Consider the following 13,778-nt stretch of genomic DNA (forward strand, 5'->3'; position numbering starts at 1 on the left):
TAATAGCCATTTATGGACCTACCCTCCATGAATTTATCTAGTTCTTTTTTGAACCCTCTTGTGGTCTTGGCCTTCACAACATCCTCTGGCAAGGAGTTCCACAGGTTGACTGTGTGTTGTGTGAAGAAATACTGCCTTTTATTTATTTTAAGCCTGCTGCCTATTAATTTCATTTGGTGACCCCTAGTTCTTGTGTTAAGAAAGTGTTGTTTACTACTTCTCATATCTACTTTCTCTACAGCAGTTATGATTGAGTTCTATAAAATCATATCTCCCCTTAGCTGTCTCTTTTCCAAGATGAAAAGTTCCAGTCTTATTAATCTCTCCTCATACGGAAGCTGTTCCATATCCGTAATGATTTTTGTTGCCCTTTTCCTAACCTTTTCCAATTCCAATATATCTTTTTTGAGATGGGGTGACCACATCTGCACACAGTATTCAAGGTGTGAGGGTACCATGGATTTATAGAGGCAACATGATATTTTCTGTCCTATTATCTATCCCCTTCGTAATTATTGCTAGCATTCTGTTCACTTTTTTGAGTGCTGCTGCCATAGGCACCAACTTTTCCCAATGCTGGTGGGTGCTCAAGCCCACCCCTGCCCCTCCCCCTCCTGCCCCCATTCCAACCCCTTCCCCAAAGTCCCTGCCCCTCCCCTCCTGCCCCCATTCCAACCCCTTCCCCAAAGTCCCAGCCCCAACTCTGCTCCCTCCTGCCCATATTGGACCCCTTCCCCAAATCCCTGCCCCGGCCTCGCCTCTTCCCCAGCTCCTCCCCTGAACACGCCACGTTCCTGCTCCTCCCCACTGTTTCATGGCGGCAAGCGCTGGGAAGGAAAGGGGAGAAGCAGGACGCAGCGTGCTCAGGGGAGGAGGTGGAGGCAGAGGTGAGCTGGGGGGGGAGGGTGAGGAGCTGCCGGTGGGTTCAGAGCACCCACCAATTTTTCCCCGTGGGTGCTCCAGCCCCAGAACACCCATGGAGTCAGCACCTATGGCTGCTGCACACTGAGTGGATGATTTCAGGGAACTCTCCACAATGACTCCAAGATCTTTCCTGAGTGGTAACAGCTAATTTAGACCCCATCGTTTTATATGTATAGTTGGGATTATGTTTTCCAATGTGCATCACTTTGCATTGATCAACACTGAATTTCACCTGCCATTTTGTTGCCCAGTCACCCAGTTTTGTGAGAACTTTTTGTAGCTCTTCACAGTCTGCCTGGGTCTTAACTATCTTGAGTAGTTTTGTAACATCTACAAATTTTGCCACCTCACTGTTTACTCTGCTTTCAGGATAATTTATGAACATCTTGACTAGGACTGGGCCCAGAACAGACCCCTGGGGGACACCACTATTTACCTCTCTCCATTCTGAAACCTGACCATTTATTCCTACTCATTGTTTCCTATCTTTTAACCAGTTGCTGATCCAGGAGAGAACCTGCCCTCTTATCCCGTGGCAGCTTACTTTGCATAAGAGCCTTTGGTGAGGGACCTTGTCAAAGGCTTTCTGAAAATCTAAATACACTGAATCCTCTTGGTCCACATGCTTGTTGACCCCCCACAAAGAATTCTAATAGATTGGTGAGGCGTGATTTCCCTTTACTAAAACCATGTTCACTTTTCCTCAACAAATTATGTTCACCTATATGTTTGACAATATTGTTCTTTATTATTATTTCAACTAGTTTGCCCAGTACTGAAGTCAGGCTTACAGGCCTGTACTTGCTGGGATCACCTCTGGAGCCCTTTTTAAAAATTGGCGTCACATTCGCTATCCTGCAGTCATCTGGTACAGAAGCTGATTTAAATGATAGATTACAGATGTCAGTTAGCAGTCTTGCAATTTCACATTTGCTATTCTTGGGTGAATGCCATCTGGTCCTGGAGACTTATGGCTGTTTAATTTATCTTTTTTTTTTTCCAAAACCTCCTCTAATGATATCTCAAGATTTTCAAGAATGCCTATCATAAAGGAGGCTTAGAGCTAGTCTACATTGGCAATGCTAAAGCACTGCTGTGGCAGTGCTTTAACGTGGCTCGGCAGAGCGCTAGAAGAGAGCTCTCCCAGGGCTTTAAAAAAACCACCTCGATGAGGGGTGTAGCTACCAGCACTGGGAGCACGGCTTGCAGCACTGATGCACTGTTTACACCAGTACTTTATAGTGCTGTACCTTGATGCACTCAGGGGAGTGTTTTTTCACATCCTTGAGTGAGAAAGTTGCTTCCTGCAAATTGCCAGTGTAGACACGCTCTAAGTGATGACCTGGTCATGGTCTGTACATACCTGAACAAGGACAAGATAACTGAGGTCTTGTTTACATAGGGACACTCAGGAAAATTGAGTTGAATTAACTAAAGGGGTGAATTTAAAAAGTGTATTAGTTAAACTGCATTAAACACCTGTGTACATGTTCTTATTCAGAAATAAAGTGGATTTAATTTGATTTAGACCTGGTCTACATGAGGCAATTAGGTCTGTAGAACTGCTCAGGGGTGCGAAATATCCACAACCTCCTGAGTGATGCAGTTAAACTGACCTAACCCATGGTATAGACAGCACTAGGTCAATGGGAGAATTTTCGCCCTAGCTACTGCCTCTCGGGGTGGTGGATTATCTCCGCCGACAAGAGAACCCCTTCCGTCAGTGCAGGTAATATCTTCAGTGAAGTGTTACAGCAGGCCAGCTGTGTGTAAACAAGCCCTGCGAGAACTCAACAAACATATGGTGAAGTTGAAATTCCGCATGGTTTCCCTGGGGACCATTATCCCATCTCTGGATCCTGGAGACTGGTACGCCGCCCTCGACATGCAGGACGCTTTTTTTCATATAACCATTTTTCCGCAACACAGACGCTTCCTTCGGTTCGTGGTCGACCGCCATCATTATCAGTTTGCGGTCCTCCCGTTTGGCCTCTCCACGGCCCTGAGGGTATTCACAAAATGCATGGCAGTCGTTGTTGCATATCTTCGGCGCAGTCGCATACACGTATTCCCCTACCTCGACGACTGGCTGATGCGGACCTGCTACTCTGACGTGCCTCGAAACCACGTCCACAGGATCAGCAGGCTTTTTGGAGCTTTGGGCCTCATTATCAATGTGGACAAGTCCACTCTGCTCCCCACGCGGAGGATAGAGTTCATTGGGGCCATTCTGGACTCCACCTTGGCCAGGGCCGTTCTGCCGCTGCCCAGGTTCCAGTCGCTGTCGGCCATCATTCGGCACCTACAGATGGCCCCCTTGACCTCTCTAAGGACGTGCCTAACCCTCTTAGGCCACATGGCAGCCTGCACCTTTGTTACGGGTTATGTACGGCTTCGCATGAGGCCCCTCCAGTCTTGGCTCATCACACAGTACCGTCAGGGCAGACATCTGCTGGACGTGGTTATCACCATCCCCCAGGAGGTATTGGATTCCCTCCGGTGGTGGCTGGACCAGTCCGTAGTGTGTGTGTGGCTCCTCTTTCATCCGGCCCAACCCTGGGTATCCCTAACAACGAATGCCTCAGACCTGGGCTGGGGGGCCCACCTCGGAACCCTGAGGACGCAGGGCCAGTGGTCCCTGCAGGAAGTGGCCCTCCACATCAACATACGGGAGTTGAGAGCAGTCCGTCTTGCTTGCCAAGCGTTCTCCCATCAGCTTCAAGGTCGCTGTATTCACCGACAACACAACAACCATGTACTATATCAACAAGCAGGGCGGCACGAGATCCTCTTCCCTATGTCAGGAGGCGATGCGGCTCTGGGACTTTTGTATAGCCCACTCCATTCACCTCATGGCTTCCTTTCTCCCCGGAGTATGGAACACGCTGGCAGACCGTCTGAGCAGATCCTTCCTTTCGCACGAATGGTCTCTTCGCCCGGACGTTGCCCTCTCACCTCTTCCAGAGGTGGGGTTGTCCCCGGATGGACCTCTTCGCGTCCAAAGGGAACAGGAAATGCCAGATGTTCTGCTCTTTTCAAGGCCGGGAACCAGGGTCGGTAGCGGATGCCTTCCTTGTCCCGTGGACGACTCACCTGCTCTATGCGTTCCCTCCATTTCCGCTGGTCCACAAGGTCCTTCTGAAGGTGCACAGGGACAGGGCCCACTTGATTATGATAGCTCCAGTGTGGCCCAGGCAGCATTGGTATCCAATGTTGCTGGACCTGTCTCTGGCTGACCCAGTCCCCCTGCCCCTTCACCTGGACCTGATCACCCAGGACCATGGCAGGCTCCGTCACCCGGACCTCCATTCTCTGCACCTCCCAGCGTGGCTCCTGCGTGGCTGACCAGGTCGGAACTGCGGTGCTCTACCCCTGTATGTCAGGTACTACTGGGCAGTAGGAAACCTTCCACTAGAGCGACGTACTCGGCCAAGTGGAAGCGTTTCTCCTGTTGGTGCTCGGAGAGGGGTTCCCTCCCTACGGAGGTTTCTATCGCCAGTATTCTCGATTACATCTGGTCCCTCAAGCAGCAGGGCCTGGCGATATTATCCCTTCGGGTTCTCCTGGCGGCTATCTCTACCTTTCATCCGGGAGGAGATGGCCATTCGGTTTTCTCTCGCCCTATGGTGACTAGATTCCTGAAAGGGCTAGAACGCCTCTACCTCCTGGTTTGACCCCCTGCCCCTACCTGGGATCTCAACCTTGTTCTGACTCGGCTCATGGGTCCTTCATTTGAGCTGTTAGCGACTTGCTCCCTGCTCTCTCTCTCCTGGAAGACTGCTTTCCTGGTGGCCATCACCTCAGCCAGACGGGTGTCAGAACTCTGGGCCCTCACGGTAGATCCCCCATATACGGTCTTCCATAAAGACAAGGTGCAGCTGAGGCCGCACCTGGCCTTTCTCCCCAAGGTGGTCTCAGCCTTTCACATCAACCAGGAGATCTTTCTCCCCATCTTTTTCCCAAAGCCCCATTCGTCCTGCAGGGAGCAACAGCTCCACTCGCTTGATGTCCGTCGGGCACTCGCGTTTTATGTGGAGAGGACCAAACCATTCCGCAAATCCCCCCAGCTCTTCATGGCAGTAGCAGACCGAATCAAAGGGCTTCCCATTTCCTCACAGAGGATATCCTCGTGGGTAACGTCCTGTATCAGGACCTGTTATGACTTGGCTCACACCCCTATGGGCCATGTGACTGCGCACTCCACCAGGGCACAAGCATCATCGATGGTTTTCCTCGCTCGTGTGCCCATCCAGGAGATCTGTAGGGCGGCGACCTGGTCCTCCATCCACACCTTCGCCTCCCATTACGCCCTGGTCCAACAGTCCAGAGATGACGCGGCCTTCGGCTCGGCAGTGCTCCATGCTGCGACTTCTCACTCCGACCCCACCGCCTAGGTAAGGCTTGGGATTCACCTAACTGGAATGGATATGAGCAATCACTCGAAGAAGAAAAGACGGTTACTCACCTTTGTAACTGTTGTTCTTCGAGATGTGTTGCTCATATCCATTCCACATCCGCCCTCCTTCCCCACTGTCGGAGTAGCCGGCAAGAAGGAACTGAGGAGCGGGTGGGCCGGCAGGGGTATATATCGAGTGCCATAGCGGCGCCACTCTAGGGGGTGACCTGCCGGCCCACTGGAGTTGCTAGGGTAAAAAGTTTCCGGCAGACGTGCATGCACAGCGCGCACACCTAACTGGAATGGATATGAGCAACACGTCTTGAAGAACAACAGTTACAAAGGTGAGTAACCGTCTTTTCTTTCCCTGCTCCAGGGCTGGCTCTATAGGCAGGGAGCTAACTAAGGAACTACAGCTCCCAGAGCCCCTTGTTGGTTCTCAGCTCCCAGGCTGGATCCCTGCTGGCTGCTGCCCCAGCAAATGGACTGCCCCAAGCACCTGCTTGCTTTGCTGGTGCCTAGAGCCACTCCTGGTCCAGATGGGCTCAGCCGCCTCCCTCTACCGGCCTAGACAGTTTGCAGAAAGGGCTAGTGATACTGATCATACATACAGAGGCACCTGCAGCACCATGGTCCGGATGTAACAGAGCAGAGCACCTCTGCCAGGATGACTGACAGTGCCTCAATCTTGGGAGTACCTCCTTTGCGTGCTACCAGGAGGGTCCATCCTTGGCCTGGTGTAGTGGTAGGGTGATCTCAGCTAGGAGAGCCAAAATTACAGTGAGCATTTCTTACACGCACAGTTTACTGAGGGGTTAGCACCTAGTTCCCTAAAAGTTCACGCCTCTGCTCTTAGTCACTTATGGGCCTAGTGTCCACATTTCTTAGGATAGTCTCTTTCCTCCCTTCACTCCCATCATCATGTTTCTGGTGGCCCTTTGCGGTTTTAACTTGGTATTCAAAAGCTAAGTGATCCCTCCTTCATGCCCTTGACCTGCTCTGACCTCCAGGAGGTATTTCTGGTGAATAAGGGAACTAGCAGCCCTGCCCAGCTGATGTTCCACGGCAACAAGTTCATGCTCTGTTCTCCTCCTAGTTTTGTCCCTTCCACTCAAACCAAGGAATTTTCTTTCCCTCATTCCTGTCCCCGCACCAGGAAGGAGAGAATATGGCATGTTTTCAACCTCAGGCGCATCTTGAGAATGTACCTACATGGGTCAGAATGTTTTAGGAAGGAAGAAATCCTCTTAGTTATACTGGAGGGCTCTAGGAAAGGTCTGGAAAGCAAGCCCATCACCAAATGGATCACAGCCTGCATCAAAGAGATACTTAGGTCACATTTTCAAAATTGAGCACTGAGCCTGGTGCCTGACTTTCCTCAGGACTGAACACCCACAATTCCAATCAAAGCCCATGGAACTTCTAAAATCAGGCCCAAGCTGGGCATCCAAAAATGTTGGCTTCATAAATCACTAGCCACTTAAGAAAATTATGCTTCAGCGATTTCCTCTGGGTGTCCCAAGAAGTCCATGGCAGAGACAAGACTACAGTGCAGAGTTCCTGGTTCCATGCCTTGTTCTGTATCCCCTTAGACTCCAGTCACATCTGTTAGAACCACTGTAGCTACATTTGTATAGTCAGAATACTCAGGGTCACTGTCCTGAACACTAAAAACAACATAGGATATGGAAAAAAATATACTTACAAAGCCCAGTCAACTGCAATGATCAGTGTGATGTCATCGGTGGGAAGGCCAACAGAGGTTAGTACAATGACCATTGTAACGAGTCCTGATTGGGGAATTCCCGCTGCACCTATGCTTGCTGCTGTCGCTGTTATGCTGCAGAAATAGAAAGGCCACAGCACTTTTGTCACTTGGAAGGCTTTTAATGGTTTTGACTGTATGGCAAAGTAAACATCAACTCTTCCAATGAAAGATTGGTGGGTGCATTCATCACGTAGCCTCACTCCCTCCTGGGCTTTCACATTGCCCTGGCAAGCACTGGTGGCTAGCTGGGGAACACTCACTCATAAGCCCCTCCGTATTAAGCCTCAGTGTGCCCCCCCACACCCGACTTATCTGTCTGTCTCAACCAGCGAGCCACCATTGTAGATTACAGAAATATTTCAACATATGTCTGATGTTTCTGTGCACCTAGTGGCTTGTTCTGACCCCTGCAAACATTCCATCTAGCAAAGGCTCCTTGAAAATGTATGTGCAGGCTAGATTTGAAGAAGATTGCTTGTAATTAAGCAGAGTTTTAATACAGATTTTTGTGGCGAATAGCTTTAGGCCCAGTTCTGCTTCCACTGAAGTCAACAGGAATTTCTTGCTATTGACTTTAGTGGCAGTGAGAAAGCGAGCGAGACAGAGTGTGTCTCCATCCATAGGTGACCGCAAACAACACCTTAGCTTCAGCTGAAACAGTAGAGGCCTGCATTTGTGGACTAGAAGGCTATGTAATTATGGAGATGTGACAGCCTCTGTACAGTTAAAGTTGCAACCATGGTCTCATTATAAGGCTGATTGTGAACCCCCCTTGTAAATAAAATAGAAACCTCTTCTCTTGCTGTCATGTTTCTCAGGTTGTCCGTAGCTAGCTAGAATGAGCTCCGAAATCTTTTCTAGAAGCGTCTAACCTCACTTACTGTACTGCTGGGGCAGCGAATGAGGTTGGCATGGAGTGAACGAGTTCGGTGCGTCTTTCACAGCAGTAGCTAGATGGTGTGTAGCAAAGGTGGCAACATTCTGCACGTGGCAGAAGGATGTTCTTGTGGGCAGAGACACAAGAGAACTGAGTTCTAGCCCTTGCTCTGCCACAGACAGCCTGAGGGATGTTGGCCAAAAATGTTCAAAGACGGTTCTAATTTTGTGTTCCTCAGTTTCTGAGGGCCCAGCTTGAGACTCCTGGTGTCCCCACAGGGCCGCTGCACTCAGAATTACCCTCCGTATATAGGGTAATAGCTCCTGTGACAGGGTCAGGTCAGATGGCCACAGGAGCGTGATGGAAGGCAGATATATTAGCCTCAGGTTAAGGGTGGTTCCAGAAGAATCAGGAATTTACTGGAACCAGTGAAGGAAGGCAGGCTAATTAGGAAACCTGGAGCCAGTTAAGAAGCTGCTAGAATCCATTAAGACAGGCAGGCTAATCAGGGCACCTGGTTTAAAAAGGACCTCACTGCAGTCAATGAGGGGCGCGTGAGGAGCTGGGAGCAAGAGGCACGCAAGAAGCTGAGAGTGAGTAGGTGTACTGCTGGAGGACTGAGAAGTACAAGCGTTATCAGACATCAGGTGGAAGATCCAATGGTGAGGACAAAGAAGGTGCTGGTAGAGGCCATGGGGAAGTAGTCCAGAGAGTTGTAGCTGTCATGTAGCTGTTACAGGAGACACTCTGGACAGCTGCAATCTACAGGGCCCTGGGCTGGAACTCAGAGTAGAGGGCAGGCCCGGGTTCCCCCCATCCCCCCCAACTCCATATTTGATATAAGAGGAGTTGATTTGAACTGTGGGTCCCACCAGAGGGGAAGGTCTCTGGCCTGTCCCCTGACCCATTAGGTGGACCAGCAGAGAGTGCAGGGGATTGTTCTCCTCCTTTTCCCCATGCTGGCCAGTGATGAGGTGAGCTGAGTGAACGGCAGCTTTGTGTCACTAACAAAAGGTGCCAGACTGAGGACTGCCGAAAACCTCCGAGGTGAGAAAATCCACCAGAAAGCGCAGAACCCACCACGGCAGAGGAGGAACTTTGTCCCACTCCATACCTCACAGGGCTGTTCGGATAAATTTGTGAATGTTTGTGAGGTGCTCAGATACTTGAGTGTTGAGCTGTAGGCAGGCCTCAAAAGAAAGGACAAAATTATGTTCTCTGCAATTTGGCTGTTGTGTGATGCTTCTGGTCTCTGTGGTTCTTTTCACCTTAAGAATAAAGTGGGCTTAAACTGGAGCGGTTACACCAGTTAGCTGTCTCTGAAGCAGGTGTCCTTGGGCGACCTTTCTGTGCTGGGCAATACACAGTAATGGCAGGGAACTACAGCCTGGAAATACCCTGGCCAGAAAGGAGAGAAGCAGGTCTCCCACCAAGAGAGGCAACAGCTGGGGAGTTGAAAGGTGCAGTTTCCCATTTCACTGCCGCAGTTCAGGGTGTGAAGGAGGGTAAGTAGAAATATCCCACAGCAGCCTCATTCCCTGAGGACTATTCATCCTACGCACTGAATGAGGCAGGGTCCTGCAGAAGAATAGTGAATGAGCCTTAATTAAAGACTCTTCACTAACACACACACATAAGGGGCAGAGTTAAGGTTGCACAGAGGTTGTTATTATTAACCGAAATATAACGACTAATCCAGTCAGCACTGGGTTCCTTATGTTTCTTTCACTATAAATTCAGTTTATTTTACTCTGCCCTGAATTGTCCCGATGTAAACATGGTACAGAAGTTTGCACTGGCAATTCACATCTGTGCTGTGTACATTTTCAGAGGAGAACTGCAGGTTTTGGCAACTAGGTAGGGACTCTTTGGGGCTTTTAGCCGCTGGCAAAGCATGGTTTGGGATTATAGGATGAGCACATTGGCCATATGTGTTTCTGCTAAATTGATTAGCAGTGAAATAGTTAATCATAGTACTTAAAAACGATCATCAGTTTCATTGAGACGGATGGGGTAGTTCACATCATTCTCCAGGGAATTGTCAGTCTGCAGACAGTCTGACAAGATAGCACTGTGTCAGTTTAGGAGTTTTTTTGAGTGAAAACATAGGCCTGGTCTACACACAAGAGTGGTTCTGTGTAACTGTCCTGTTTAAAAAAAAAAAAAAAAGTCACACCTCTAAACTGAAATAGTTCTACTTGTAACAGCCCCCAACTTGGACACAGTGATACTGGTACAGAGGTGCCTTTTACCATCCCGGCTTATTCCCTCCCTGAATGGGAATAGGCTGTACCAGTATAAGCACTTCTCTACCAATATAACTGCACCCAGGCTAGGGGAATTGTACTGCTTTATACCTGATCGATACTTCACATTTCGGTTGACATAACTATGGTGTTCAGGGGTGTGGAAACACAGGTATGCCAATGAAACCCCTAGTATAGACACAGCTTCCACACACAGCGTTCGTACACCAATAGAGAAACTCCTGTTGGTGCAGGCTGCATCCGCACGGGGGGGCTATGCTGCTCTGTAGTGGTCACATGCCCTTAGAGTGCAGAGGCACTGCAACAGGTAAAGAAGTAGCCAGACGGTCTATGCTTATGATACACTACTGTCCAACCATGTCTACCTTAAACATGTAGTAGAATGACCAACACTGAGTGGGAAATTTGGTAGCTGTTATGATATGCTGTCCTTAGATCTGATAGGGAAGAACGAGAACAGATTTAGTGTAAATAAAGGAAGAAATGTATTTACCTGATAGTTATAATTTGTCCCAAGTCCAAATCGTACTCGTTGACCTGAGCAATAAAGATCGCAGCGACTGCCTCGTACAGTGCAGTCCCATCCATATTAATCGTTGCTCCAACGGGGAGAACGAATCGTGCCACCCGTCTGTCTATCCCATTGTTTTCCAGAAGACATTTCAGGGTGATGGGCAGGGTTGCTGAGCTGCATTGCAAAGAAATAACCATTTCCATTGTCATTGGTGTCACTGAGGCAGTTAATAAGAAGGCTGCTGGAGGCACAAGATCACCACATCTGCTCATAAAGTGAAGTGAAAATTCTGTACATCAGCTGCCACCTCCCTCTTAAACAATGGTGGAAGGAAAGTGTCAGAACTCTGTCTCAATTGGGGTGAACAGTCAGTTGGCAAAGTTTGCAGACAACACAAAAGCTGACTGCAAAGAGTCACAAAGGGATCTCACCAAACCAGGTGACTGGACAACAAAATGGTAGATGAAATTCAGTGTTGATAAATGCAAAGTAATGCACAGCGAAAAACATAATCCCAACTATACATATAAAATGATGGGGTCTAAATTAGCTGTTACCCCTCAAGAAAGATCTTGGAGTCACTGTGGATAGTTCTCTGAAAACATCCATTCAATATGCAGCAGCAGTCAAAAAAGCGAATAATGTTAGAAATCATTAGGCAAGGGATAGATAATACTGTGGTTCTAAAAATCCTTAGAACTGACTCAATGTGCAGAAATGGCTGGGCTTCCTTTTAATTTCTTGCCACGCTGAGTTATTCTCCCCCACACTGCTCAAACCCAGCAGCGGCTCTAGTTTTCATTGAGAACTAGGCCCAAGCCACATCTCAAGTTTCAGATTTTACCTGCTTCTTTTTCTGTAGCTTCATTCAAAAGACTTTTTTTTTGGGGGGGGGGGGACAGGGGGTTTAAACAATGGGGAAGTAGTTTAACTCTCCCATAGCAGACTCCTTTCAGCTATTTGAACTAAAGTATTTCCCTTGCAAGAATAGCACAAGGAACCAGTGATTGGTACATTACTCAGGAAACTCTTGTGCTAAACCAAGGATGAAAACATATATACACAGCCTAGACCTGAATAATGAAACCAGCTTCTCTCTCAGCTGGAATAATGGAATGTCTGTGACGAATGATGACCAGACCACTTTGTCATACCTGGATGATGTCGCGAGGGCGATCAGCAGGGCTTGCAGTATTCCCCGGATGAAAGCAAAGGGGTTTTTCCTAGTAATGAGGGTGAAAAGCAAAGGCAAGAGGATAAGTCCATGGATGACTAGCCCTGTCACCACCGTTATGGCGTAGAGTCCCAATTTCTTTCCAATCACAACTGGATCCTCCATTTCCAAAATCTTCCCAGCAATGAGAAACACAATGCCAAATGGGAAGTACCTGCAATAAGAATAGTAAAAAAATCGCTCATTGGGATAGGAACATGGCAAATGTCATAACAGAAAAGACCATCCTGTCCTGCTAGAGCACAGGAGGGCAACCTTCGGCCCGTAGGCCACACGCGGCCCATCAGAGTAATTGCTGGTGGGCCACCAGACACTTTGTTTACATTTGCATGGCCGCCTGCCTGCCAGTGGCTGTGATTCACCATTCCCAGCCAATGGGAGCTGCAGGAAGCGGTGTGGGCTTCAGGGACATGCTGGCCACTGCTTCCCACAGCTCTCATTGGCCAGGAACAGTGAACCGTGGCCAATGGGAGCTGCGGGCGGTTGAGCAAATGTAAACAAACTGTCTGGCGGCCTGCCAGCAATTACCCTGACAGGCCACTTGGGGCCCACGGGCTGCAGGTTGTCCACCACTGTGCTAGAGTGTCTCCAGGTGTGGCAAAAGGCTGCATAAACCAGAGGAAGTTTTAAAATTCCACATTATGAATCCACCCGACTGCACAATGTTATACCATGTGGTGAGATGGGACACTAGATGGGGAGGGCTCTGAGTTACTACAGAAAATTCTTTCCCAGGTGTCTGGCTGGTAGGTCTTGCCCATATGCTCACGGTCTAACTGATCACCATATCTGCGGTCATGAAGGAATTTTCCCTCCCATCAGATTGGCAGAGACCCTGGAAATGTTTTGCCTTCTTCTGCAGCATGTGGCACAGGTCACTTGCAGGTTAAAACTAGTATAAATGGTGGTTTCTCTGTAACTTTGTCTTTAAATTAGGGGTTGGCAACCTTTCAGAAGTGCTGTGCCGAGTCTTCATTTATTCACTCTAATTTAAGGTTCCGCGTGCCAGTAATACATTTTAACGTTTTTAGAAGGTCTCTTTCTACAAGTCTATAATATAGAAGTAAACTATTGTTGTATGTAAAGTAAATAAAGTTTTTTAAATGTTTAAGAAGCTTCATTTAAAATTAAATTAAAATGCAGAGCCCCCCAGACCTGTAGTCAGGACCCGGGCAATGTGAGTGCCACTGAAAATCAGCTTGCATGCCGCCTTCGGCACATGTGCCATAGGTTGCCTACCCCTGCTTTAAATTGTGCTTTGAGGACTTCAGTATCAGCTAGAGGTTAGGGGTCTATTTCAGGAGTGGGTGGATGAGGTTCTGTGGCCTATAATGTGCAGGACGTCAGACTACATGATCACGATGGTCCCTTCTGATCTTAAAATCTGAGAGCTCCTCTTGACTCAAGCTCATTATCCTTTTTATATCCTGAAGTATGAGAATTAATTCTTATTTTTTCCTAGCTAATGTAACTGTGAGGCTCCTCTTACTACAGAGAACCAGTAGCCTCAACTCTTTACTTAAGCTTCAAACAAAAAAGTTGACTGCAGAAGAGGGAATATTTTAACATCCTGAACTTACAGTTCCTGAACTTTTATTTTTTGTAGCAATATAACTGAAACTGGGCTCAATTGGGAGATATGAAAACATCCAAATTGAGTCAATCAGAATTATTTACTTACCAAACCGCCATTGAAACAATCTTCATAACTGCTTCGTTCAGACACTGGCACACGTTGACTAAAGGAGTTCCGCGCTCACCCATTTTCCCTAGAAGGAGGCCTGCAACCAGACGTGTT

At 48.3% G+C, this 13,778-nt stretch overlaps 1 protein-coding gene across 1 annotated transcript in view; it reads right to left on the reverse strand.

Moving 5' to 3' along the window:
- The window catches only part of LOC115638758 (excitatory amino acid transporter 5-like), a 90,025-nt gene that overhangs the window by 15,950 nt on the left and 60,297 nt on the right, over positions 1–13,778 (reverse strand). The window contains exons 6-9 of the mRNA XM_030540726.1: positions 13,662–13,761; positions 11,901–12,134; positions 10,726–10,920; positions 7,026–7,160 (exon numbers count right to left, since the gene is read on the reverse strand). Of these exons, the coding sequence (XP_030396586.1) occupies positions 7,026–7,160; positions 10,726–10,920; positions 11,901–12,134; positions 13,662–13,761 (664 nt within the window). The remainder of the gene's footprint in view (positions 1–7,025; positions 7,161–10,725; positions 10,921–11,900; positions 12,135–13,661; positions 13,762–13,778) is intronic.

The sequence above is a fragment of the Gopherus evgoodei genome, chromosome 22 (assembly GCF_007399415.2).
Source record: "Gopherus evgoodei ecotype Sinaloan lineage chromosome 22, rGopEvg1_v1.p, whole genome shotgun sequence".
Lineage (NCBI taxonomy): Eukaryota > Metazoa > Chordata > Testudines > Testudinidae > Gopherus > Gopherus evgoodei.